The following is a 26,273-nucleotide window of genomic DNA, read 5'->3' on the forward strand; positions in this document are numbered from 1 at the left end:
CAGGAATGTATCCATTTCTTCCAGGTTTATTGGTTTATGTGCATAGAGTTGTTTGTAGTAATCTCTGATGGTGGTTTGTATTTCTGTGGAATCTGTGGTGATATCCCCTTTATTGTTTTTTATTGCATCTATTTGATTATCCTCTCTTTTCTTTTTTATTAATCTGGCTAGGGGTCTATTTTGTTGATCTTTTCAAAAAACTAGCTCCTGGATTTATTGATTATTTTTAAGGGTTTTTTGTGTCTCTGTCTCTTTCAGTTCTGCTCTGATCTTAGATATTTCTTGTCTTCTGCTAGCTTTTGAGGTTTTTTTTTGATCTTGCTCCTCTAGCTCTTTCAATTTCGATGATAGGGTGTCAATTTTAGATTTTTCCTTGTTTCTCATGTGGGCATTTATTGTTATAAATTTCTCTGTAGACACTGCTTTAAATGTGTCCCAGAGATTCTAGTATGTTTTTTTCTTCATTCTCTTTGGTTTCAAAGAACATCTTTATTTCTGCCTTCATTTCATTGTTTATCCAGTCAACATTCAAGAGCCAGTTTTTCAGTTTCCATGAAGTTGTGCAGTTCTGCGTTTCTGAATTCTGAGTTCTAATTTGATTGCACTGTGGTCTGCAAGACTGTTTGTTATGATTTCTGTTCTTTTGCATTTGCTGAGGAGTGATTTACTTCCAATTATGTGGTCAGTTTTAGAGTGGGTGTGATGTGGTGCTGAGAAAAATGTATATTCTGTGGATTTGGAGTGGAGAGTTCTGTAAATGTCTGTTAGGTTTGCTTGGTCCAGGTCTGAGTTCAAGTCCTGGATATCCTTGTTAATATTCTGTCTCGTTGATCTGTCTAATGTTGACAGTGGAGTGTTAACGTTTCCCACTATTATTTTGTGGGAGTCTAAGTCGCTTTGTAGGTCATTAAGAACTTCCTTTATGTATCTGGGTGCTTCTGTATTGGGTGCGTATATATTTAGGACTGTTAGTTCTTCTTGTTGCATTGATCCTTTTACCATGATGTAATGCCCTTCTTTGTCTCTTTTGATCTTTGTTGGTTTAATGTCTGTTTTATCAGACACTAGGATTGCAACTCCTGCTTTTTTTTGCTCTCCATTTGCTTGGTAAATCTTCCTCCATCCCTTTATTTTGAGCCTATGTGTATCCTTGCACGTGAGATGGGTTTCCTGGATACAGCACAGCAATGGGTTTTGACTTTTTATCCAATTTGCCAGTCTGTGTCTTTTGATTGGGGCATTTAGCCCATTTACATTTAAGGTTAATATTTTTATGTGTGAATTTGATCCTGCCATTTTGATGCTAGCTGGTTGTTTTGCCCCTTAGTTGACACAGTCTCTTCATTGTGTTGATGCTTTTTACTGTTTGGTACATTTTTGGAGTGACTGGTACTAGTTGTTCCTTTCTATGCTTAGTGCATTTTTCGGGAGCTCTTGTAAGGCAGGGCTGGTGGTGATGAAGTCTCTGAGCAATTGCTTGTTCATAAAGAATTTTATTCCTCCTTCACTTAGGAAGTTTAGTTCGGCTGGATATGAAATTCTAGGTTGCAAGTTCTTTTCTTTAAGGATGTTGAAAATTGGCCCCCACTCTCTTCTGGCTTGTAGGGTTTCTGCTGAGAGATCTGCTGTGAGCCTGATGGGCTTCCCTTTGTGGGTAACCTGACCTTTCTCTCTGGCTGCCCTTAGCATTTTCTCCTTCATTTCAACCCTGGTGAATCTGACAATTATGTGCCTTGGGGTTGCTCTTCTTGAGGAATATCTTTGTGGTGTTCTCTGTATTTCCTGGACTTGAATATTGGCCTGCCATGCTAGGTTGGGGAAGTTTTCCTGGATAATATCCTGAAGAGTGTTTTCCAGCTTGGATTCATTATTTCCGTCACATTCAGGTACACCTATCAAACGTAGATTAGGTCTTTTCACATAATCCCATATTTGTTGGAGGCTTTGTTCATTTCTTTTTATTCTTTTTTCTCTAATCTTGCCTTCTCGTTTTATTTCATTGAGTTGATCTTCCATCTCTGATATCCTTTCTTCTGCTTGGTCAATTTGGCTATTTAAACTTGTGTATGCTTTGCGAAGTCCTCATGTTGTGTTTCTCAGCTCCATCAAATCATTTATATTCCTCTCTAAACTGTTTGTTCTCATTAGCATTTCCTCAAACCTTATTTCAAGGTTCTCAGTTTCTTTGCATTGCGTTAGAACATGTTCTTTTAGCTCAGAGAAGTTTGTTATTACCCACTTTCTGAAGCTTGTTTCTGTCAATTCATCACACTCATTCTCCATCCAGCCTTGTTCCCTTGGTGTTGAGCAGTTGTGATCCCTTGGAGGAGGAGAGGTGTTCTGGTTTTGGATGTTTTCATGCTTTTTGCACTAGTTTCTTCCCATCTTTTTGGAGTTATCTACATGTGGTCTTTGTAGTTGGTGACTTTCAGATGGGGTCTCTGAGTGAACATCATTTTTGTTGCTGATGAAGTTATTTCTTTCTGTTTCTTAGTTTTCCTTCTAACAGTCAGGCCTCCCTGCTGTAGGACTGCTGGAGGTCCACTCCAGACCCTGCTTGCCTGGGGATCACCTGCAGCAGCTGCAGAACAGTAAGGATTGCTGCCAGCTTCTTATTCTGTTATCTTTGTCCCAGAAGGATACCTGCCAGATGTCAGCCTGAGCTTTCCTTTATGAGGTGTCTCTTTGGATATACAGGGGTCAGGGAGCTGCTTGAGAAGACAGTCTGTCCCTTATGTGAGCTCAGGTGCTGAGCTGTGAGCTCTGTTGTTCCGTTCAGAGCTGCTCGGCTGGTACGTTTAAGTCTGCTGCAGCAGAACTCATAACTGCCGTTTTTTTCCCAGGTGCTCTGTCCTGGGAAGGTGCGGCTTTATTTATAAGTTCCTGATGGGCTTCTGCCTTTTTTCAGGGATGCCCTGCCCAGTAAGGAGGTAGCCTAGTCACAGTCTGCCAGCAGAGGTGTTCCTGAGCTGCCATGGGCTCTGCCCAGCTGCTGTGTGAACTTCCTTGCAGTTTTGTTTATAGGAGTATAGTTAGAACTGCCTCAGTAATGGCGGACTGTCTGTGTAATGACGGACTGCCTTGGTAATGGCGGACTGCCTGGGTAGTGATGGACTGCCTCAGTAATGGCAGATGCCATTTCCCCCACAGAGCTGCACCGTCCCGGGTCCAGCTGTGCTTGCTATGAAACTCTCAATCCAGAGCATTTCAGATTGCTCGTCTTTGTTGGGATGGGACCAGCCAAGCCGGCTCACCTAGCTCCCTGTTTCAGCCCCCATTTTTTTTAGTTGAACGGGCAACTCTTTCTCCAGGCATTCCAGTGGCCAGTTGAAATGGTGCCTGGATTAGTGTGAGTTTTTGTGTGGAGACCCACTGCGCTGGCTGAAACAGCCATGCTGGAGACTTGTGGCACTTTTCCGCCTGGGAATCTCCTGGTCTGTCACCAGTAAAAATGTGTTTGGAAATGCAGTGATCACCCACCCTCTGCGTTTTTGCTGGGAACTGCAATCCAGAGCTATTCCTATTTGGCCATCTTGGATCCCCCTCCTCTCTGCAGTTTATTTTAATCGGACAGTGATATATTGCTCAAGATATGGATGAATTTTCCCCCAAGTTCAAACCTCTTTAGTAGCTTAAAAGTCAGTTATTCTCTGGGTAAGAATGATTGCAGCTGAAGCTTCTGGGCTTGCATACAACCTGCAGTACATCTCATCTGTGCTGTAGCCAGTCTGTAAATCCAGGTTTGGCCATGAAAGTATATTGTGAATATGAACATCAGCTAATTCTAGAGAAAAAGATCCGCTATTCAAAATAACAGAGTGGAATTTCCCATGGGTGTGTGAATAACCATACCAGCTAACACTTACTGAATGCTTACCATTTGCCAGACATGGTTTTCAATGTTTTATAAATATTTGATTCATTTAATTCTGAAAACAACCCTCTGATAGAGGCTACCCTTATTATTTTGTGTCTTGCAATTGAGGCACACGGGTTAACTGACTTGCCTGAGATGATAAATGGTAGAGCGAGGCTGTGCACCCAGGTGGTCTGGCTTCTGGGTTCATGCTTTTAAGTGCTATATTATACTGCATTTCAAAAGGTGGGTATGAGATTGGAGATCTCTGGTCTTCTAATGCTAGTATAAAGAGTTTGGATTTGCTTGAATAGACAGAAGGGAGCCAGTTGATTGCCAGTAGCAGAGAGGTGTCAAGATGAAATTCTCAAGATAATAAAATTCAAACAGTTGCAGTGGAGACATAGAAAGTATATCTTGGGGGCAGTTGGGGCAAAAGGAAAAGTCGTGAAGGCTGGCTACTTCCTTAGTATTTCCTCAGAGTAGCAACATTATCTATAAAGCCCAGCGTTCTGCTTGAATCTCTTCCTCAGGCAAGCATTCATGCACTCAGTAAACATTTATTCATCACTGGCCTGTGTCAGCCCTTGTGCCAGATGCTTGGGATATAGATGTAAAAGCTACAGTCCATGCCCAGGCCTGGTAGCTCATGTCTATAATCCCAGCACTTTGGAGGCCAAGGTGGGCGGATAACCTGAGGTCAGGGATTCAAGACCAGCCTGAGTAACATGGTGAAAGCCTATCTCTACTAAAAATACAAAATTAACCAGGCGTGGTGGTGCCTGCCTGTAATCCCAGCTACTTGGGAAGCTGAGGCAGGAGAATTGCTTAAACCTCGGGAGGCAACAGTTGCAGTGAGCTGAGATCGCACCACTGCACTCTAGCCTGGGTAACACAGCAAGACTCTGTCTCAAAAAAATAAAATCCACAGTCCCTTTTCTTGAGCTCTTAACTTATGTGACACTACTAGGTATGCACCAAGTGCATACATGCACTTTCAGTAGAAAGTGTCTGTAAGTGATACAAAGTTCTGTATATCATGTCCTGGAAATAGAGTTTCAGAATTTCAAAAGCATTCATATTATTATTTCATTGTTTTAACAATAGACTCATTCATTTTCAGTGTGTGGGGCCAGACTGCAGATTCCTGACATAGATATCAGATTAAGTCCTAAATCCATAGCCCAAGACCACATGCTAGAGTTCCCATATTGCTTGAATAGAATTTTCCTGCTTTTGGTGATTTGTGTGTGTGTGTGTGTGTATGTTCATTGACTACTTGGCATCTAGTTAAATCACAAAACTCTAAGGCAAGACAGTTTTGAAGAATCCCTTGTGATCTCTAAAAGGGTAATGAATGAGGCTTCCCATATGGGAACCTCAGTGAATTTTCCAAAGTTCTCCATACCTGCCAGCATCCTTGGTTTTGGCTCATCTGTTACCATTGTTAAGAAATGCACAGTTGCAGAGTTCAGCCTTCGTGGCCTTGCCTTGGAGGCCTGTGTCTTCTGGGGCCTGGGGAGACCATGGTGAAGAGGGCCATCCGTGCACATGCTCATCCAAAGCCCGGACCAGACTGATAGTGAACGTTACGGCCCCTGGTCTCATGCTCTTAAAAAATGCTGACCTCTGCCTTTAGACATCAGGCAGAAGTAATTTCTTGGAACTAGATTTTTCCCCCCGTGGGTAGATATTAGAGTTTATTTTGGGCTTGCTATTATTGGAGTGTAGGAAGGCTGTAACAAATATGCCCTTTCTTGAGAACTGTGAGTTCTGTTCTAAATAAATCAGTGGTGTCTCTTGCCTGAAATATACTAAACTATCCAGACTACTTAAAACTAACCTCTGATAACATTAGACATTGTGCTCATATGTGTGTAGTATTTTGATTATTTAAGTCACTCTGTGTTTACTGAGGCTTCCAAACCCACTTACATTGCTTATAGAAACTTGGATTGACAAGGATGAGTTTGGAGCATTGTGGAATATCCCCTCCAAGCCAAAGAGAAAATTCTATTTTAATGGAACAATTCATTCAAAAATATCTGGATAGATCTACCAGGAAGGGCATGGTGGAGGAATGTGAAAGTTTCTGCCATTAAGTACAATCTCTTTGGGAATTCAAATATATTAAAATATGCTGGCATCACTTATTTTACAATGGAGAAAACGGAGGCATCTGAGGTTAAGTAACTTCTCCAGGGCAACACTCATGGTAGAGCCAAGATTCGAACTCAAGAACCCAGAATCCAGGCTCTTAGCCCTACACTGTTCCTCTCTCTGTAAGTACACATGAAGTGGAGCACCATATGCTTGGAATGCTAGTGTAAAGCTTTGTTGAAATAGATGGTGGGGAGCAACTTCATGCCTAGTTGGCAGAGAGATGGCAAGATAAAAATGAGAGAGGAAAAAGTACTTGTAGTTACAATGTAGAAGACGACAGAATAACTTGAATTTTGGAACCAAGAGCTTGGCTGAGGCAAAGCATTTGCGTGGCTTATGTGCCATGGCCCAGAGGGAGACCTGGGCATAGAGGGATTTAAGGTTTGAAACTGGATTAAGAAAAGCCTTGAATGGGGGCATGGAAGAGTGTGGGATCTCTTGTTGGCCATGGACAGCCATGGAGGGTTTTGTATGGGGAAGTGAGGCAGAGCAGTGGACAAGAGCACGTCACTATGAGGAAGTTGGCACAGGAAGAGGGAAGAGGGGAAGTGGAGCTGGGAAGACCAGTTAAAAGACAATTGAAATATCCTAAACAATGATCAGTGTCAGAACCTCTTCCATGGTTCTATGAAGAATCTACACATCATTGTGCCCCAGGAGTTTGGCAAAGAGAAATGTCTAACACAATGACTGGTAAAAGTAGGAACCAAAAATGTGTTTGTTGAAGCAAATTGGATTGAATAAAGTGTTGGTCATAGGAATGGAAAACAGGTCAATGCCACTGAAACGAGATAGGTGGCACTGACAGTCTTTGATGAGTAATTGGCTGGGAAGGTGGAGGGAGAGAAGATGAAGCTTCTCCAGCTTGGGCTGCCTCGTCGCTAACCAAGGCAGGGGGCTTATGACTCAGGGCTCATCTGAAGGAAGGCACAGTCAGCCTGGTTCAGGATAGTGCATCTTGATTGCCCATTGGCATGTATTAAGTGTATCTGTGCTGAGTGGTGTGAATGCTGAGATATAACTTCTCGTCTAGTTCAACATTTTTAACAAATACAGATGTGGTTAATATCAAGCCAATATGTCATCTTCTTTGCTGTCAGGCGAAGAGTAATTTTGGCCGACAGTATAATCCTAGAGAATAGCTAAAAGCATTCACACTTTTTTCAGACACCTAGGTCATTCTGATGTGCAGCCTTCTAGCTATACTTTTTGAGAAACAATGTGGTAAACAGTTGCCTTTTATTTTAATCATAAAAATTTGTTTTCTTTAGGAAATGTGAAAAACATAGAGAAGTGATTTAAAAACATTTGACGTTCACAGCAGCCTTGAGCTAAATGCCATGCACAGCCACTTCACTGCAGTTTGTTGTTTTTAGTGTCTATACCCAAGACGCCGTCCGGTGATTGTGAACAAACAGGAAACAAATCAACATAGTGTGTGTTTCCTGCAGCAGGCTGCTGTCAAACTGCAGTCAGTGGGGATGGAGTCCTCTGGGGCCATTTGTGATGGTTGAGCATGCCCTCTCTATGTATCACCACATCAGTTTCTTAGGGCTGCCATAGCAGATTACCACCAACTGTGGCTTAAACAACAGATTCTTCTTGCAGGTCAAGAGGCCAGAAGTCCAAAATTAAGACATCGACAGGATTGGTTCCTTTTGGACATTCTGATGGAAGAACTATCCCATGCCTGTCTCCTGGTTCTGGTTGTTGGCAGCAATCCTTGGTCCCTTGGTTTGTAGACATCCCACTCTAATCTCTGCCTCCATCTTGACGTCGCCTTCTTCCTCATGTCTCTGCATCTTCCATTCCATTTCTAAGGACACCAGTTGTTGGATTTAGGGCCTATCCTGAGTCTAGAATAATTTAATCTCTAGATCCTTAACTAGTTACACTGTAAAGACCCTAGTTCCAATTAGGATTTCATTCTGAGGTTCCAGGTGGACATGAATGTTTGGGGGACACTGTTAAACCCTCACAGTCACTTAGGAGTTGTATGTGCCTAGGGTTAGCTGACACCAAGTACGGGAAGCTGTCTTGGACTCCTGCCCTAACTATGGGGTCCCCAGTTTTTTTCTTAGTACTCAAGAAAACTAGTCATAGACAATTGAGATACCCTGAGCCTCGGGTAGACTCCAACTCCATTGAAGATCCCTTCTTTCACATGTTGAACTAATTCCAAAAGGGTGTGTTTGTGTGTGTGTGTGTATGTGTGTGTGTGTGCAGAAAATACAGATTAATTAGCTCTTACATAGAATTTATAACTTGAAGGATTGTTTTCATAGCGTGTGAATTTCCTTAGCTATCTCTTTGCCCTTTGTTCATTTTTTAACATCTGTAAAGGGCATGATCAGGACAAGAGATTACTCTGGTCCTCGACTCTGACTATTTAGACACTTAAAGTGCACTTAAGCAGACTTTGTGGATGAAATCATTTTGTCTGGATACTTCATGTGAAATGTGTAATGTATCACTTGGGTGAAGGGCAAAGCTTAGGAGTGGTGGCTGCTTATGATGCTCAGACACATGCCAGGAATACTTTTTGAGTGTCCTTGGATTGTAGCCAGCCAGAAGTGTCTTGTCTGTGGGCAAAGAAGCCTTGCTCAGACCCTAAGATATTCATTGTTACATGCATACCTCCATTTAAGCAGTGAATGAATGTGTGAGTAAATCAAATCCTTTATTTTTTTTTCATAAGAGCTTGCTATTCATAGAGGCCTTATTGTGGACATGTTTATAAAGCAAATCATGTTTTAAATGCTTTTGTGTAACTACAAATTTTATATCTAATACTGAGTTTTCTTTAGGCGTGGTTCCTGTGTTTAAAAGGCACTTACTCAGACCTCAGAGTTCCAGTCTTGATACCAGCAGACTGAGGTCTCTCCCTCAGCTCCAGTGACCACCGTGCTGTTATCTGCTGTTCTCTTCTAGTTGGCTTGGTGTTTTTGGAGTCTTGCTCAGTGTGATAGGCATATGCAGGAGGCAGGAAAGAGCTCTGGGAGGCAGCGTTTGAATTCCAGGTCTTCCATTCTCTGACTTTGTAACTTTAGGCAAGACACTTGTATTTTCTGTCCCTCAGTTTTCTCATCAGTAACATGAGGATAACAACACCTTCCTCAGGATGGTCTGTCAGTTTCCCAGGACTGCTGGACAAATGACCACAAACTGGGTGGCTTACAACAACAGAAGTATATTCTCTCACTGAAGTCCAAAATCAAGGCATTGGCAAGGCCATCCTCCCTCCCAAGGTTCTAGGGAAGAATCCTTCCTTGCCTCTTCTAGCTCCTGGTGGTTGCTGGCAATCTTTGGTGTTCCTTGGTTAATGGCAGCATAACTCCCGTCTCTGCCTCCATTATCAAATAATGGAGGCATCTTGTGTCTTCTTTAGGCCTTTGAGTCTCTCTTTCCTTGTAAGAACACCAATCATTGGATTTTGGATCCAACTTAAACCAATATTACCTCATCTTAACTTGATGATGTTTGCAAAAAGACTCTATTATCCAATAAGGCTACATTCTGTGGTTCTGGGAAGACATGTGTTTTCTGGGGACACTGTTCAACCCAATACAGGTGGTTATGGTGATTTATCTTTTTTTTTTTTTTTTTGAGACAAAGTCTTGCTCTGTCACCCAGGCTGGAGTGCTTTGGCACAATCTCTGCTCATTGAAACCTCCGCCTCCAGGGTTCAAGCGATTCTCCTGCCTCAGCCTCCCAAGTAGCTGGGATTACAGACTCCTGCCACCACGCCTGGCTAATTTTTGTGTTTTTTAGTAGAGATGGGGTTTCACCATGTTGCCCAGGCTGGTCTCAAACTCCTGCCCTCAGGTGATCCACCTACCTCGGCCTCCCAAAATGCTGGGATTACAGGTGTGAGCCACCACGCCAGACGGTCATGGTGATTTAAATGAAATAAATTATGTACGGCACCTGGAAGGGAGTAGCACATACTCAAAGTTCAGCAAATCACAAGAAGCCACTTTCTCATAAGGCTTGACTCATTTGCTGTACAATCCCATTGCTCCTTTCTCATTTGATATTTACTGTTCTTGGTTATGCTTGCCACCCTCATCTCATGTTCTTCACCGTGTTTTAGGGTCACCTAAGTGGCTCCCTGACATTTCACCAGGATTTTTCCTTTCTGCCATCGTTCTGGGAACTCTAACAGTCATATCAATGACCCGTCCAACACCCTGCCTCTAATCTACAGGACCAGGTCCTGGACCTTGTCCTTACCTGTCCCCAATCCCATAGACATTGCAGGTACTCCCTCACTGGCACTTCTCACCCTTTGACCCTGGAATCTCTGCTTCAGTCCCTGTCTTTTCAGTCTCCCATGATGGATCAAGCCAACCACCCCTTTCCCTGATCCTACCCATTGCCTCCAGTGAAAAATCATGTGACCTTGCCAAGTGGTTTCTCTATGGTATTATAATTGCTGCTCCCATCTGGACCTTTGGAGCTTCTCGAAGACCCTTTTATTCATTTTAAGCAGGTTTCCTTACTCACTTTCCCTGGGAGCTATTGGAGCATTACCATGTGTGGGGCTTCTTTGCCCACCACTGACCCTGCTTACCCTGTCTCCCACTTTTCCAAGAAAAGGTAAAAGCCATAAAACATTTAAGAGCGACTTCTTATCTGCCACTGCATCTCTGCTCATCCTCCTTTTCCTCTTTACTATCTCAGAGGCAGAACACAATCCCAATTCACAAAGATCAGTCTTCTGCCTGGGTTGAATCCCCAATTCTGCCACCTCCCAGCTTCTTTCATCACACCTCCTCCCCTTTTACTCTTTTTTTTTTTTGAGACAGAATCTCGCTCTGTAGCCCAGGCTGGAGTGCAGTGGTGTGATCTTGGATCACTGCCACCTCCGCCTCCTGGGTTCCAGCAATTCTCCTGCCTCAGCCTCCCGAGTAGCTGGGATTACAGGCACATGACACCACACCTGGCTAATTTTTGTATTTTTAGTCTAGATGGGTTTCACCATGTTGGCCAGGTTGGTCTCAAACTCCTGACCTCAAGTGATCTGCCCACCTCAGCCTCCCAACCCTTACACCTTTCATGCTCTCTCTGTCACCACTGACTCCTTTGCTTGCCCCAGTATATAAACATATTTAAACCCTCCTAAAAAGTTTAAACATCCTAAAAAGTTCCTGATATGGTTTGGCTGTGTCCCCACCATAATCTCAACTTAAACTGTATCTCCTAGAATTCTCACATGTTGTGAGAGGGACCCAGGGGGAGGTAATTGAATCATGGGGGCTGGTCTTTCCTGTGCTATTCTGGTGATAGTGAATGAGTCTTATGAGATCTGATGGGTTTCCACGTTTGCTTCTTCCTCATTTTTCTCTTGCCACCACCATGTAAGAAGTGCCTTTCGCCTCCTGCGATGATTCTGAGGCCTCCTCAGCCATGCGGAATTGTAAGTCCAATTAAACCTCTTTTTGTTCCCAGTCTGAGGTATGTCTTTAGCAGCAGCATGAAAGGCAACTAACACAGTTCCCTCCTTCATCTTCCTTTCCATTGAATTGCTTCAGCTTTCTCCTTTGGAGAGAACCAAGTATATTGTAAATGGAGTGACCGCATATGTTTTTTAACTTCTTTGTGCCTTATTTTCCTTATCTGTAAAGGGCGAATAGTACCTACCTCATAGTGTTACTGTAAAGGTTAAATTGTGATATAGTACAGCTCCTAGCACTGTACATTTTCTTTTTAGTAGTAATGGGATCCTCTTTGGGCTTTCATAAGACTTAGTCCACAGCGCTAGTCTAGCACTGATAAACAATGACATAAGTAGTTAGTGGGTATGTTTCTGTTCTCAGAAGTCTGAAGGCTCCTTGAGAAACAATACTTTATCAATCTTTTTATGCCAAGCACTTCACACAGTACATAAGATAAACACATTCTCTCTCTCTCTGTAAATAATGAATATAAGTAAATGAGTAGTTGAAACCAATTGAATTGGATGGAATAATTTTTTTCCCTGAAGGAAAAAATGGGCTTGACCTATTTTAGACTTATATCTGCCTCCATGAGACTGTGCTTTGAGTTCTTGTGATATAGTGGATCTTTAAAATTATTTAATAATTAAAAATTCTTAAAGAGGTTAACTAATAGTTGCTCCTAAAGTAGAAAGAAGAAAAAACCTTTCCATGCACAGCTCTGAATTGAGTCCCTACCATCCAGTGGGCAGTGGTCAAGGGGCTTGGGGCTTAGTGGTGAACAAGACAGATGCTGGCCATTGCCCACGCCCTGGAAGTTAGTCCAGTGGAAGATCGGCAGACCTTTACAGACACTTTGGAAATACTGTTTAATTACAACCATGCCAATGGCTGTGGAGGAGAGCATGGGGGACCCCAACAAGGAGAACTAATCTGGTCCTGGTGGCCACAAAGGGCTGGGGAAAAGGAAAGCAATGAGGAGGACTAGCTTGCTAAAGTGGGTAGAGCAGAGGGACCAGCCTGTTTGGATGGAGGTGTTTATAGTTGTGTATGTATTATGTCCATGCCACAGCACTCAGCATTCATGTGGAAGAAACCTCAGGAGCGCTAACACAATGCATTTGGGGAGGGTGATGAATTTTAGCGTGAATAGCAGAGACAATGTAACCTGTACGTGCGAATAATCTTAAGCAAAAATGTAAGGGAATGGAGAAGACATTTTAGACAAACTCATCAGGTATTGGTCTGAAGTAACTAACATGGAATGCTCTTTATGAAACTACTGGTTAGGTGTTTATGCCATGTTGTATTGGTAATTTTCTGGTTGTAAGGCTTTACTTACATACAAGATGTATTTGTTATTTATGCTCTCTACTAAATACATCTTATATGTTTCAATCCTTGTGTCTTTTCTTCTCTCCTTTAATTTAAATATTACTCCTTGCAAGAACTGGTTCACAATCCAGTCAGGAAACTCCCTACTTGCCCAGCTGAAAGTTGTCTTTCCCTTCTAGTGTGTCAATTCGCTATTTAGCTCACTTTGCCACTTCTAATATCTTGTTTTACATTTTTGGTGTATTTCTGGTATTACTATCTTTGATCTCTGCAACTATATAGAAAATTGGGGAGCCTCATGCCTATAATCTAGCACTTTGGAAGGCTGAGATGGGAGGATCCCTTGAGCTCAGCAGTTCAAGACCAGCCTGGGCAACCTAGGGCGATCCCATCTCTACAAATTAAAAAAATTTAAAAAATTTTTTTAAAAAGAAAATTTGGGAAAAGCTAGACTGGCCATGTAGAACACACTCATTTGTTGAAAGAATGAATGAATGAATGAATGATAGAGATTAGATCTCACTTATGTAACAGCTATGGAATCTCTCTATTACCCTGCACCTACTAGATACATATCTATAAGTGCTGGTAGCTATAGTCAACAGGAGAGAATATTATTTGAGCTTCAGGCTTGCCTTTTTCTTGTCGTCTTTCTTAAAATGATAAGGTGTGTGCAGTTTTTTTTCCAGGACAGTATGAGTCTGAAACCTTCCCAGTGAAAACAGTTTACTTTGTCTTTCATATTAGCCTTGCTGATTTTATGGGCAAAACAGTCTGCTCAATGAAAACCGGAGCAAGAAATGCAGCTTTTCTCAAGGTAATCTCAAATAGATTCCTCCAGATGGCAAGCAGAGCTACGCAACAAGAGCATTCTAATTGGTGATGGTTAGGGTTTTAGTATCTTTTCTCAAGAAAGTTGAAGAAACACTCTTCCTGGCTTATTCTCTGCCACTGGATTATTTTGATTGAGTTGATATATTTGAAAACTCACACCTCTTGACTAGCCAGATGTCCGTGACCACTGGTTTTTCAGGTCCCAGTGATTAAACCAAAATAAGAGAAGGTGATGCCACGTCTGGCCAAGTGTAGACAGTGCCGATTGCCAAATCCCCAGCATTCATCACCCAGTTGACATGCTGTTTGCTATTCTAGATGGAGGCAGGCAAGCCTTCAAAAAGGCCAAGCTTCAAGGGAAAATCTTTAAGCAAGTCAGTGTCATTTGGAAATGATTTGATGAATAGGAAACTTATCGGCCAGCCAATATCACATGTGATATATTAGCAGGAATGTTTGGAGCCCACATTGAGGGTAAGGGCTCTTTCCCACATGCTGCCCTTCATAGCTGACACATTACACATGTCTCTGGAGCATAACATATGGCTTCCTGAACTTGCAAATATGGCCTAATGTTCTCTGTTGAAATAGCATCTGTTTAAACAGTCTCCTGGAAAAGTGAGCCATATTCAATAAAATTGTTAATTTCATGTCTGTCAATGTTTCTCTAGCATCCTTTAAAATGATTTTGAAGGAGCATAGTAGAAAATTTGCATTAAGCATTATCTGCCTCTAAAAGGGTTTTGGACTCTTGGTCCTAAATTGCAAATATTAAAAGATTCATAGAGCATTAGTCAAGAAGGAACAGTGCGGTTCATCAAATTCCAGAAAAATCACCATTTTAGGTACCTAATATGTGCCAGGCTGTTTATGTATGCTGCATCTAATTCTCAGGATAATTTACAAGTAGGTGGGATTTCCTGCCATTTATAGATAAAAACAGGGAGGCTCAGGGACACTGATGACCACATAGAAGTGCTGGAACTGGAATTTCAGCTCAATAGCACTGAACTCTGAAGTCTGTCTCTTCTTTTCTACACCAGGAATTTTCTTGGGCTTATGGGTGGGCTGGGTGGGGGTAGATGTTTAAGCCAGAAATCATATGCAAGTTTTTGTGTGGATGTGCATTCTTCTGAGGAAAATCGGTAACTTTACCAGATTCTCCAGGGGGTCCATGAGGCCTCCAGAAGATTAAGAACCAGATTTTGGCATCACTCTACCGTTTTTTTAAGAGATGAGGAAACAGCAATTGAGACTGAACCATTCAAAAGCATTTGACCTGGTGTTTACTTGACCAGAAACTGAACCACAAGACTTCTTTCTAAATTCTGTGTGTATGTGTTTTGTATGCCTGAAAGGGGATGGTGAGGGAAGGAGAAGGAAATAGAAATAAATTGCATATAGAGAAAAATACACAAAATGATGTATAGTCTAACAAGTAGTTATAAAGTGAGCATCTGCAGAGCCACTAATCAGGCCCTGAAACAGTCAAGTCCCAGAATGGTCCCAGTTGTCCCTTCCTGATTGCACGCCACACCTTCATCCCAATCATGATCTTTACTTTTATAGTGACCTTATCCCTACTTTGCTTTATCATTTTTTTTTTTTTTGAGATGGAGTCTCGCTCTTGTCACCGAGGCTGAAGTGCTTACTGCAACCTCCATCTCCTGGGTTCAAGTGATTCTCCTGCCTCAGCCTCTGGAGATGCAGGGATTATAGTTGCCCACCACCACACCTGGCTAATTTTTGTGTTTTCACAGAGATAGGGTTTCACCATGTTGGCCAGGCTGGTCTCGAACTCCTGACCTCAAGTGATCCACCCACCTCAGCCTCCCCAAAGTGTTGGGATTACAGGCGTGAGCCACCTCACCCAGCCTGTAATTTTATTGTCTGTGTATACATCCCTAAACACTGTGTTCCGTTTCCTGTTTCCATCTTTATGTGCATGCAGTCACACTGTTGTGGGTTTTCTTGTGTGTGTCTTGCTTCTTTCACAAATACTGTTTTTAATACCCATCCATGTTGTTGTATATAGTTGTAGTTTGTTCATTTTCATTGCTGTGTGGTATTCTGTCATTTGACTATTACATAATTTATGTATCCATCGTCTGTTATTGGAAATTCAAGTTATTTGTAATTCTTGCCTATTATGAGCAATGCTTTTGTTAACATTCAATACATGTCTTATATACTGGTTGGGGAAAGATAAATATTTACTCAGCTTTTGTGGCAGACAAAATACCTAGTCTATAAGAAAATAGTGAAGAATTCTTCTCTTCCCAGGCCCACTTCCTTAGTGCCTTGTGGAGGAAGAAAATTCTTTCAAGTAAATTCTCCTGTTAGCCTTAGCATAGGTTCTAGTTGTCCTCAAGCTAGCAATAAAAATCAAACGATGCACTTGTTGAACCTAAGTGATTCCAGGGCTTCACCCCAGACTTCCAGGGTCAGAATCTGCCAGATGGGGCCTGGGAGTCTGCAGATTTAACAAGCACCCAGGTGATTCTTGTGACTGGGAGACGCTGCCTTCACCCTAATTCAATTTATAAGGCTGGGCTCCTTCATTGGAAAGAGATTGGAAGAAAGCGTTCACGTGATTAAAATCTTGGGAAATTGGCCTTTTGTTTAAAAAGTTAAGGTAGTTGGATTTATTTAGCCTATAAAAAATCTGAAACGTGATTTAGTAATTGTGTGCAAAAGAATGAAACTTTTGTAAATGAAAAAAACCAATGTTTGCTAAGTCAAGAAAAATTTGGGTTAGTCAACCTCCTGCTAAAATCAGCAGCAAATACTGAGCATTTACCAGGCACCATGGGGTAGGAAATGAATCCTGTTCTCAGTGCCTTCAGGGAGCTAAAGACAGACAAACTGTATGCTCTCGAACTAAAACCAGGATGCGATATTTCATCAAGTCTAGACCGTGGGCTTTGGTTGCGATGAGTGTGTGGGTGGGCCCTCAGGGACGCCATGGAGTAGAGAAACAGAGAGAGGTCACCAGGAAAGGGTGGAGAGAGCCTGCAGGGCTTGAGCTAGGCTTTAGAAATACACTCTACGTAGGTGGATGGGATGACAGAGCATTCTGAAGCAGTGGCTGCTAGTGTTCTTATTGTGATCCTCCAGTAAGAAATATATAATTATATATATATATATGCTTTTTAAGAGGAAATTATTCTTTGAAAAAATACATATATATATTATATATATATATTTTTTGAGACGTCTCGCTTTGTCACCCAGGCTGGAGTGCAGTTGTGCAATCTCAGTTCACTGCAACCTCCACCTCCTGAGTTCAAGCAATTCTCGTACCTCAGCCTCCCAAGTAGCTGGGGTCACAGGCATGAGCCACAGCACCCAGCCAAGAAATATATTTTATATCATCATTCAGCATACACATACAGGTAATAAAAGCTTCATAAGACATTTAACTTTATTAAAGGTGGTACATCTGATGTTTTCTATTTTTCAATTTTTTTAACATGTTAGGTTAACCGATAAGCCATATAGTTTTCATATAGTTGAAAACTATAAGAGAACCAGAAGCCCAGTGTGGAGGCACAGCCAGTTCTTTCCTGTGGAGGGCATGCTAGTTAGAGGAGGGGATTTTCATGGGAAGTGGTGAGAGGTGATATTGTTAGTTTGATGGTGGTCTCCAGAAGCCTTCGTTGATTCTGCAGTATGAATGAATTACTTTGGGATGTTATAAAATTTCAAACTTCACCTATTTATTTGACCAGCTCTACTTTTGGACAGTAGATTGACCAAGGTGACTTTTTGAGATGTCTTTTGATGCTTGGGGGTGGGGGTGGGGGAGAGGAATTTGGCTCTGGATTCCGAAGAACAGTGACTCAAAGTGCTTATTAGACATCTGTTTTGTCTCATGTTGTGGTTGGCTATGGGATTTTTTTGTATAGAATACAGTACTAGAGCTGGGCACAGTGGCTCACACACCTGTAATCCCAGCACTTTGGGAGGCCAAGGCGGGAGGATCACTTGAGACTAGCCTGTCCAACATGATGAAAACCCATCTCTACTAAAAATACAAATATTAGCTGGGTATGATGGCAGATGCCTGTAATCCCAGCTACTCAGGAGGCTGAGGCAGGAGAGTAGCTTCAACCCAGGAGGCAGAGGTTGCAGTGAGCCAAGATCATACCACTGCACTCCAGCCTGGGCGACAGAGTGAGAATCCATCTCAAAAAGAAAAAAAAAAAAGAATATGAAACTGGATAGAGTAGTTTTATAGGAGAAGATGAGAGGATGAAGTAAGTATCTTCGTGGGCAAGTTTAGTAAGGAAAAGGGATGGCATCTTGAGTGCTGTGCTTCTGGAAGGAGCAAGGTGTAGCCAGTTGTGCATAGCAGAGCTAATTGCAAGTATGATTAGTGGCCTGGCCCAGAACTAGACAATTCTGCTACTGATCAGAATCTAGACTCCTGGATCACAGGTCAAATTGAGACCCTTCTTGGCTGCCACTTTTAGCAAGCTTGTGAGAATTTTAAGAGTAAAACTCTTTTAAAAATATTTTATTTTTAGGGATGGTATCTCACTGTGTTGTCCAGAGTGGTCTCAAACTCCTCAAGCAATCCTTCTTCTTTGGCCTCCCCAGTAGCTGGGATTACAGTTATGAGCTACCATGCCCAGCAGGAGTAAAATTCTTACCTTCTCTGCTCTTTTCCCAACCTAGCGTCTGCTTTCTGTGAACCCCATCTGCAGCACTTATTGAATGGTGGTGTGGATTACTTATTGAAGATTTGCTTGTTTGCTTTGTCTGCTCCAAGAGAAAAGTCAATTCTGGCCTGCACTGAGGAGAGGCTCTAGGTAGAAGAGAAGAATTTCAAATCACTAGAAATGTAGCACTGACCTTGTCCTCCAAAGAGTAGGATAGGAAGGATCTCTCCTGCCATGTCATATAGAAATTGAACTCCCTAAAGATCCACGTGGAATTAATTTCCGGGAACCCCTGCAATTGCATTTTTCTCTACTTGAGAGTGGAGTGCCTTAGCAACGTTGAAAAGGAAAATCCTTTCATGTGGCCATTCCTTTGCTTGAGTACTTTCAGTCCTGTCCTCTGAGATTTCATATCCTTTTGATCTTCCCAGTCCAGTTTTAATTTGTTCAGTTTAGGTTAGAGAAGGATTTTGAAAAACAATACTTCTTTCTTTTAGGATTATATAGGTAGGGATCATTGGTCCTAAATGGTCTTCAGTAAACTTTCCCTCCCTTTTTTCTTTGTAAAATGCACTCTGGGGGAAATAAGCTGCGCTGTGTTTCTTGGAGCTTGTCCATTTGCTGCAGTTGTTTGTACAGTTGGTAAGTTATGCTTTCTATTCCACCACTAACAAATGATTGTGTGAGGAACGCCATAATTCTTGTGTTTCCCCTCAATAGGAAGCTTGATTGGTAACTGAAGACAACATCTAATGTCTTCTTTGTGAGTAAATTACTGTATTAGGAGCGTGGTTGAATCGGTCCAGATATATTCTTACTCTGTTACACTTATGAAGTCATCAAGGAGAGCTGCACTGTTCTATGTGGTAGCCCCTGCCTAACGGCACGTGAAGTCTCAAAGTTAAAAGTTCACTTCTTCGGTAGCACTAGCCACATTTCTAGTGCTCAGTAGCCACAAGTGGCTCATGCAGTATTGACATTTTGGGCCAGATTATTCTTGGTGGAGGTAGGGGGCCTGTCCGGTGCATTTGTGCATTGTAGGCGTTCAGCAGCACACCTGGCCTCCACCACCTACTCGATGCCAGTAGCGCTCTGTAGACATAACAACCAGAATGTTTCCAAAGATTGCCAACTGACCCCACGGGGCAAAACAAATCCCGGTTAAGATTCACTGGCTTTGTGGCTATTGCATTCAAAAGCTCAGATGAAGAACATTTTCATGATGGCAGACAGTATTGTTCTAGAATAATCCCTAGCAGAATTTGAGGAATTTTATGTAATAAGAATTTTGAGCTTTGGAGGAATCATGGTGGACATCCAGTCCAAAGCCTGGGAAACTGAGTCACAGAAAGATTTATGGGTGACTTAAAGTCATACAACATGTGTCAATCTGGAGTCCTGGACTTCAATTTCATGCAGCCCGGAGAACAAGCTGCTGATTTTTTTCAAACCTGCACTCAGTGTTGGCTGAGGCGGAGGACAGAGTCCTAAAAACTGGGAATGGGGCTGGGAACAGTGGCTCACATCTGTAATCCCAGCATTTTGGGAGGCCGAGGTGGGCAGACCACCTGAGATCAGGAGTTCAAGACCAGCCTGGCCAACATGGTGAAACCCCGTTTCTACTAAAAATACAAAAATTAGCCGGGCATGGTGGCATATGCCTGTAGCCCCAGCTGATTGGGAGGCTGAGGCAGGACAATCGCTTGAACCTGGGAGACAGAGGTTGCAGTGAGCCAAGATTGTGCCACTGCACTCCAGCCTGGTGACAGAGCAAGACTCTGTCTCAAAAAAAAAACACAAAAAAAACGAAACTGGGAATGGTTCATTCCTGAGACGTTCAGAGATGCAAATTCTGGGTGCGTCTCTTTTATCTCTCCCTGACTTGTGGCTTTAATACCCTACATAGAGGCTAGGTTTGGGAGGGTGACTGGGACATTTGGTGGACAAACTCCTGTTGGGTTTCCTCATTTCCATCAGTGTAGAGATTGGGGACATACTCCTGGGGCCATGGAAGCCTGACATCCTGTGAAATTTCTTCTTTTTAGCTTTTAAATCTTCAGTATCTCCTCTGTCTGCTTCTTTCTAGGGGTCCATGGTAAAGACGTTAATAGGAAATACCTGGAGATTCATCTCTTCAGAGGCCACAAGGAAGCAGAGTCTATAAAAAGCTTTGGGAAGGGAAAAGGAGTCTCGCCCAGGGTGTGGTGTCCACAGCTGAAGGGGTCAGAAAGTGGGCTTAGCTCAGGGGCCTGGTGCAGGAGATGACTGGAAGGCAGCCCGGGGTTGGAAAGTGCCCAGCGTCTTCCCTTCATCCCCTCTCTCCTGCATTAATCCCATGTGTTTCCACACCTCCCAATGACTCCTTAGTCACTGGCCCTATTATTCTCTCATTCCTCTGCTCCCAAACCTTCAGTGGCTCACTGCTGCCTTTCATGTCTTTCTTAATTTTACATTCAGGGCCCATTTGCTCTTATATAAAAATCATCTCTTTCCCTCCTAAGTGTAGAAACAGTTTTGCACATGAGTGCCTTACTGTTACTGTGGTTTGCAGAATTATTCAGTTGGGGTTTGGCATTGACAGTGATTGAGACTTTGCTCAAAGCTCTTTGATGTTTCATAGCTTGTTCAGGAAGAAGTTTTGTTTCTGGTGAGACTTTGTTAAGTTGGTAGCTTGGACAACTGCCTAAAATCAGTGTCCAGCTCAAAATTCAGGGCCTGTTAAACAGACCAGGAAGAGAGGCAATAAAAGCAGATGAAGAACTGTATCTCTGTCCACCTTGGGTAATCTCGAGCTGCTGGTTTTGTTCTGTAACACGGTGGACTGAGTGAGCTGTGGATGAAGTCAAAGGCCAATGTGCTGAGGAACAGCTGTCTAGTTCAGCTAGAAATTAGCTAATGTTTAAACCAGCCTTGAGGTCTTTTAAAGTTGCTTCATATTCCCAGTGTTAAAATAAGTGACTATCTCAGAGTTTGGTGACTGGCTGTGATTTCATTGAACTATTTATGTTTTCTTTTGGGAAAGTGGCATTCTTGGGTGTCTCCATGGTGAAGGGGAAGGTATTTTAAAAACACGCTCACTTGAGAGCAGGTTTTAATTTGAGCAACGGGAGGGTGGAAGGCTGTGAGGACCGCGGCCCTGCTGGTCAGTGAGGCTGTGGCTGATGTTGTTCACGACCTCTGTTTCTTCTCTTTCTCTCCAGACCAATGAGTGGAACAAGAATGATGACCGGCTGCTGCAGGCTGTGGAGAATGGAGATGCGGAGAAGGTGGCCTCACTACTCGGCAAGAAGGGGGCCAGTGCCACCAAACATGACAGTGAGGGCAAGACCGCGTAAGCTGAAACACTGGTTTGCGGATGTGCTGGTTCTGGGTTTTGGGGGTGTTCTCTGGAATCCTTAGTATCCATAGGGGAATTTCACACATGTTCTCTCCCCACTCTCATGTTGAAATATGTTAGAAAATATTTTAATCTAGCTCCTTTCCCTCCAAATTCCAAGTCACACATGGAGCTTTACCTTGAATGGGGATACACGTTCCCAGTTATAAGCAAAGGTTTTACTTCCCAAGATTGCAACCAATTGTAGGTAAGACATCAGTTCTCTCTCAGATAAGAAACAGCATAAAATAGAATAAAATATTTTTCTATAACCCTCAAACCTTACTGTTAATTTATCTTAAATTATTTATTTGAGCTTCCTTAACAGATCAGTAAGTACATGAGCAGTATGATTTTGCTCTGTGGTTTGCTGTGTGTGGTACTCTTGCTTGCCATAATTAAAGCTATATATTTAAGTATTTGTGTGTGTTTGTGCATGTGCATGTATTGTTTATATCCATTCTTACGTTGGGAATGTTGTGGAGAAACCACTGACCTTGGAGCCAGATAGATGTCTCAGAGGAGCTCTATCACTTATGAGTTGTGTAATCCTTGACCTGAGTTTCCTTATTATAAAATAGAGATGTTATTAGTTAACTGTTAAAGAGTGATTATGAGGATAAAATGAAATAATATTGTAGGTTGGGTGCTCCCAGAAGCAGGTTCTGAGACAAGGATTTCAGTGCGAGTAGTTTTTTTTTTAACATGTCAAATGATATTTGTGTAATTACTATGAAACACACAAAGTAGTAGTATACATTATTTAGTATATATATATATATATTACATACAATGCAAGTAATTTCTGTAGCCAGTGATCCCAGGAAACATGGGAAAGGAAGAAACCTATATTTTTAAGATGTGTTTTTGACGGGTTCCAACTTTGTCACTCTTTCTTGATGAGGATTCTGGGAATTTGTTTAGACCTAAAACAGGGTTTGGCTATGCTGCCCAGGCTGGACTCGAACTCCTGAGCCCAAGCAATCCTCCTGCCTCAGTCTCCCAAGTAATTGGGACTATAGGCATGTGCCACCATGCCTGGCTACTCTCTGTTTTTATAAATAAAGTTTTATGAGAGAGAGATCCAAGATGGCTGATCACTAGCAGCTCGGGCTCGTAGTTCCCAGTGAAAGCACAGAGAACGAGAGGACGCCACACTTTCAGATGAATATTTGTTGCTCACGGACCAGGAGATTCCCAGCAGAGGAGCCCCACATGTCGCCAGGGCGACTCTTGTGGCTGGCGCGGCGGTTTTGCTGGTGCCTTAGCGCGCCAGTTTTTGGTGCACAGTCCGGAGATTCCCGGTCAGAAAAGCACCATCAATCTTAACACCGCTGTTTTGGCCGGCGCAGTGGATTGCTCAGATTTCGGCGCTGGGAATCAACAAGTTGGACGTCTGCTCAGAGACCTAGTTAGAAAGTCAGTAACTACAATGACAACAGACGGATAAATATATAATGAAGGGAAGAAATCAGCATAAAAAGGCAGAGAATACTCAAAATCAGAATGCCTCTTCCTCTACGGGGGATCGCAATTCCTCATCAGTAACGGAACAAGGCTTAATAGATTACGAGTGTGTTCCAATAACAGAAGCAGGTTTCAAAACGTGGGTGATAAGAAACTTCTGTGAATTAAAAGAACTTGTTCTAACCCAATGCAAAGAAACTAAGAACCTTGAAAAAAGGTTTGACGAAATGTTAACGAGAATGGACAATTTAGAGAGGAATATAAGTGAATTGTTGGAGCTGAAAAACACAACACGAGAACTTCGCAAAGTATGCACAAGTTTAAACAGTCGAATTGATCAGGCAGAAGAAAGGATATCAGAAGTCGAGAACCAGCTCAGTGAAATGAAACGAGAAGACAAGATTGGAGAAAAAAGGATGAAAAGGAATGAGCAAAGTCTCCAGGAAATATGGGACTATGTGAAAAGACCTAATTTACGTTCGATAGGTGTACCTGAATGTGATGAAGAGAATGAATCCAAGTTGGAAAATACTCTTCAGGATATCATTCAGGAAAACTTTCCCAACCTGGCAAGGCAGGGTAATATTCAACTCCAGGTAATACAAAGAACACCACAAAGATATTCTTCAACAAGACCAAACCCAAGGCACATAATTGCCAGATTTATTAGGGTTGAAATGAAGGAGAAAATACTAAGGGCAGCCAGAGAGAAAGGTCAGGTTACCCATAAAGGGAAACCTATCAGACTTACAGCAGATCTCTCAGCAGAAACCCTACAAGCCAGAAAAGAGTGGAGACCAATATTTAACATCCTTAAAGAAAAGAACTTTCAACCCAGAATTTCCTATCCAGCCAAACTAAGCTTTATAATCGAAGGAAAAATTAAATCCTTTGCGAACAAACAAGTACTTAGAGAGTTCACCACCACCAGGCCTGCTTTACAAGAGCTTCTGAAAGAAGCACTATACATATAAAGGAACAACCAATATCAGCCTTTCCAAAAATATATCAAAAAGAAAAGAACATTAACACAACGAAAAATTTACACTAACTAATGGGCAAAACAGCCAGCTAGCATCAAATGCCAGTATTAAAGTTATATATATTCTGATCGGATAAAGGGCCAAGGCCCATGGGTGTGCTGCGTCCAGACCCATCTCACATGCGGGGATGCACAGAGACTCGGGACGGGGAGATGGGGGAGGATTTGTCAGGCAATCGGAGAGTAAAAGTAAACAAATAAGGAGCGGGAGATGCGGTTCTCGCCTCTGATAGAGTAGACTTTAGAGCGGCGGAGAGCGGGGAGGCGGGGAGGGACATTGCATGGTGGCGGAGGGATCAATGTAACAAGAAGAGCTAGCGATTTTATAGATCGACGAGATAGAGAATTGGCGGGGACGTCCGGGACTTGGACTCAGACCCGGAACAGGTGGGCTTAATAAGCATTTGTGGAGCTCTCCACTTCAAGTGCATAGAACGTGCATTGCCACCTCACACCTATTCCGTGGGTGGCTGCATGGTTGGAAGTGGATCACTCCTCAGTAGTCACATGGCATTTCATGGGTTTGAATGAAGTGTTGGTTGGCTGCTTGTTTGTTATTTTCTTCCCTTGTTCCTTCTTGTTTACATCAAGTATAGTTGTTGGTATGGGGGAGGTTTTCAATACCCGTTGCTGGACTGCATTCTGGCCTGGGCAAGGAAGCAGTGCTCCTATTCTCTCTCTCTCTCTTTCTTTTCCTTTTTCCTCCCCTTCTTTATTCTTTCTCTTTCTTTCTTTCTTTCAAAATAAATAAATAAATAAATAAATAAATAAATAAAGTTTTATTAGAACACAGCCACACCCATTCATTTAGGCATTGTTTATGACTGCTCCCACACTACAAAGGCAGAGTTGAGTAGTTATAGCAGAGACCACATGGCTCACAAAGCCCAGAGTATTTGGCCTTTTACAAAAAAGGTTTCCTTATCCCAGGTTTATAGTATGCCTTAGAGTTATTCCACCCAATGGGTAAGGAACCAGGGATATCTGACCCTTATCTCCTCTCCCTTATAGGTTAAGTGCTGGCCGAGTGGTGGCTCCCACCTGTAATGGTGGTCACTCTAGGTCAAGAATTTGAGACCAACCTGGCCAACATAGCGAAACCTATCTCTACTAAAAATAGAAAAATTAGACAGGCATAGTGGTGTGCACCTCTAATCCCAGCTACTCAGGGGGCTAAGGCAGGAGAATTGCTTGAACCTGGGAGGCGGAGATTGCAGTGAGCTGATATCACACCACTGCACTCCAGCCTGGGCGACAGAGCAAGACTTTGTATCAGGGAAAAAAAAAAAAAGGTTGAATGCTACTCTAGGGGCCATCATGGTCATGGCCAGAAAAAGTCTCAGATCCCAACCCCCAGGCCACAGACTGGACCAGTACTGCTCACAGGAGGAGATGAGCATTGGTTGTGCAAGCAGCTTCCTCTGTATTCACAGCCACTCCCCATCATTCAGATTACTATCTGAGCTCTGCCTCCTGTCAGGTCAGCGGCAGCATTAGATTCTCATAGGAGCACAGCATAATAATAATAGAAATAAAATGCACAATAAATGTAATGCGCTTGAATCATCCCAAAACCAGCCTCCATCTCTGGTCCGTGGAAAAATTGTCTTTCACAAAACTGGTCCCTGGTACCAAAAATGTTGGGGACTGGTGGCCTAAAGGGATGTGGGAAGGGCACTGTCAGCTGTAGGTGCTATATATAAAGAGTGGCATAGCACACAGCCCACAATGGGCACTTGATAAAGACAGTCACCTTCCCTGCTCATCCTAGATGAGTAGTTCTCAATTGTGGCAGCTTCTGCATTCAAATCACCTGTAGCTTTTTAAAAATATTGATGCCATGGCTCACACTTGCAATCCTAACACTTTGGGAGGCTGAGGCAGGTAGATCACCTGAGGTCAGGAGTTTGAGACTAGCCTGGCCAGCATGGATAAACCCTGTTTCTACTAAAAATACAAAATTAGCTGGGCGTGGTGGCACATTCCTATAATCCAAGCTACTCTGGAGGCTGAGGCAGAAGAATCACTTGAACCCAGGGAGGCGGAGGTTGCGGTGAGCCTAGATTGTGCCATTGCACTCCAGCCTGGGGAACAAGAG

General features: G+C 42.7%; 1 protein-coding gene across 6 annotated transcripts in view; it reads left to right on the top strand.

Moving 5' to 3' along the window:
• The window catches only part of RAI14 (retinoic acid induced 14), a 188,169-nt gene that overhangs the window by 95,455 nt on the left and 66,441 nt on the right, over positions 1-26,273 (top strand). For 4 of the 6 annotated variants that reach the window (XM_021671870.2, XM_021671869.2, XM_021671872.2 and 1 more), the window contains exon 3: positions 21,491-21,621. In XM_021671870.2, coding sequence (XP_021527545.2) covers positions 21,491-21,621 — 131 coding nt within the window. Of the gene's footprint in view, positions 1-21,253; positions 21,348-21,490; positions 21,622-26,273 lie in introns of those variants that run through there. The other 2 variants (XM_021671868.2, XM_021671871.2) reach the window with 1 other exon arrangement.

Source organism: Aotus nancymaae, unplaced genomic scaffold (assembly GCF_030222135.1).
Source record: "Aotus nancymaae isolate 86718 unplaced genomic scaffold, 86718_ANA_hifiasm-v0.15.2.pri h1tg000014l, whole genome shotgun sequence".
Lineage (NCBI taxonomy): Eukaryota > Metazoa > Chordata > Mammalia > Primates > Aotidae > Aotus > Aotus nancymaae.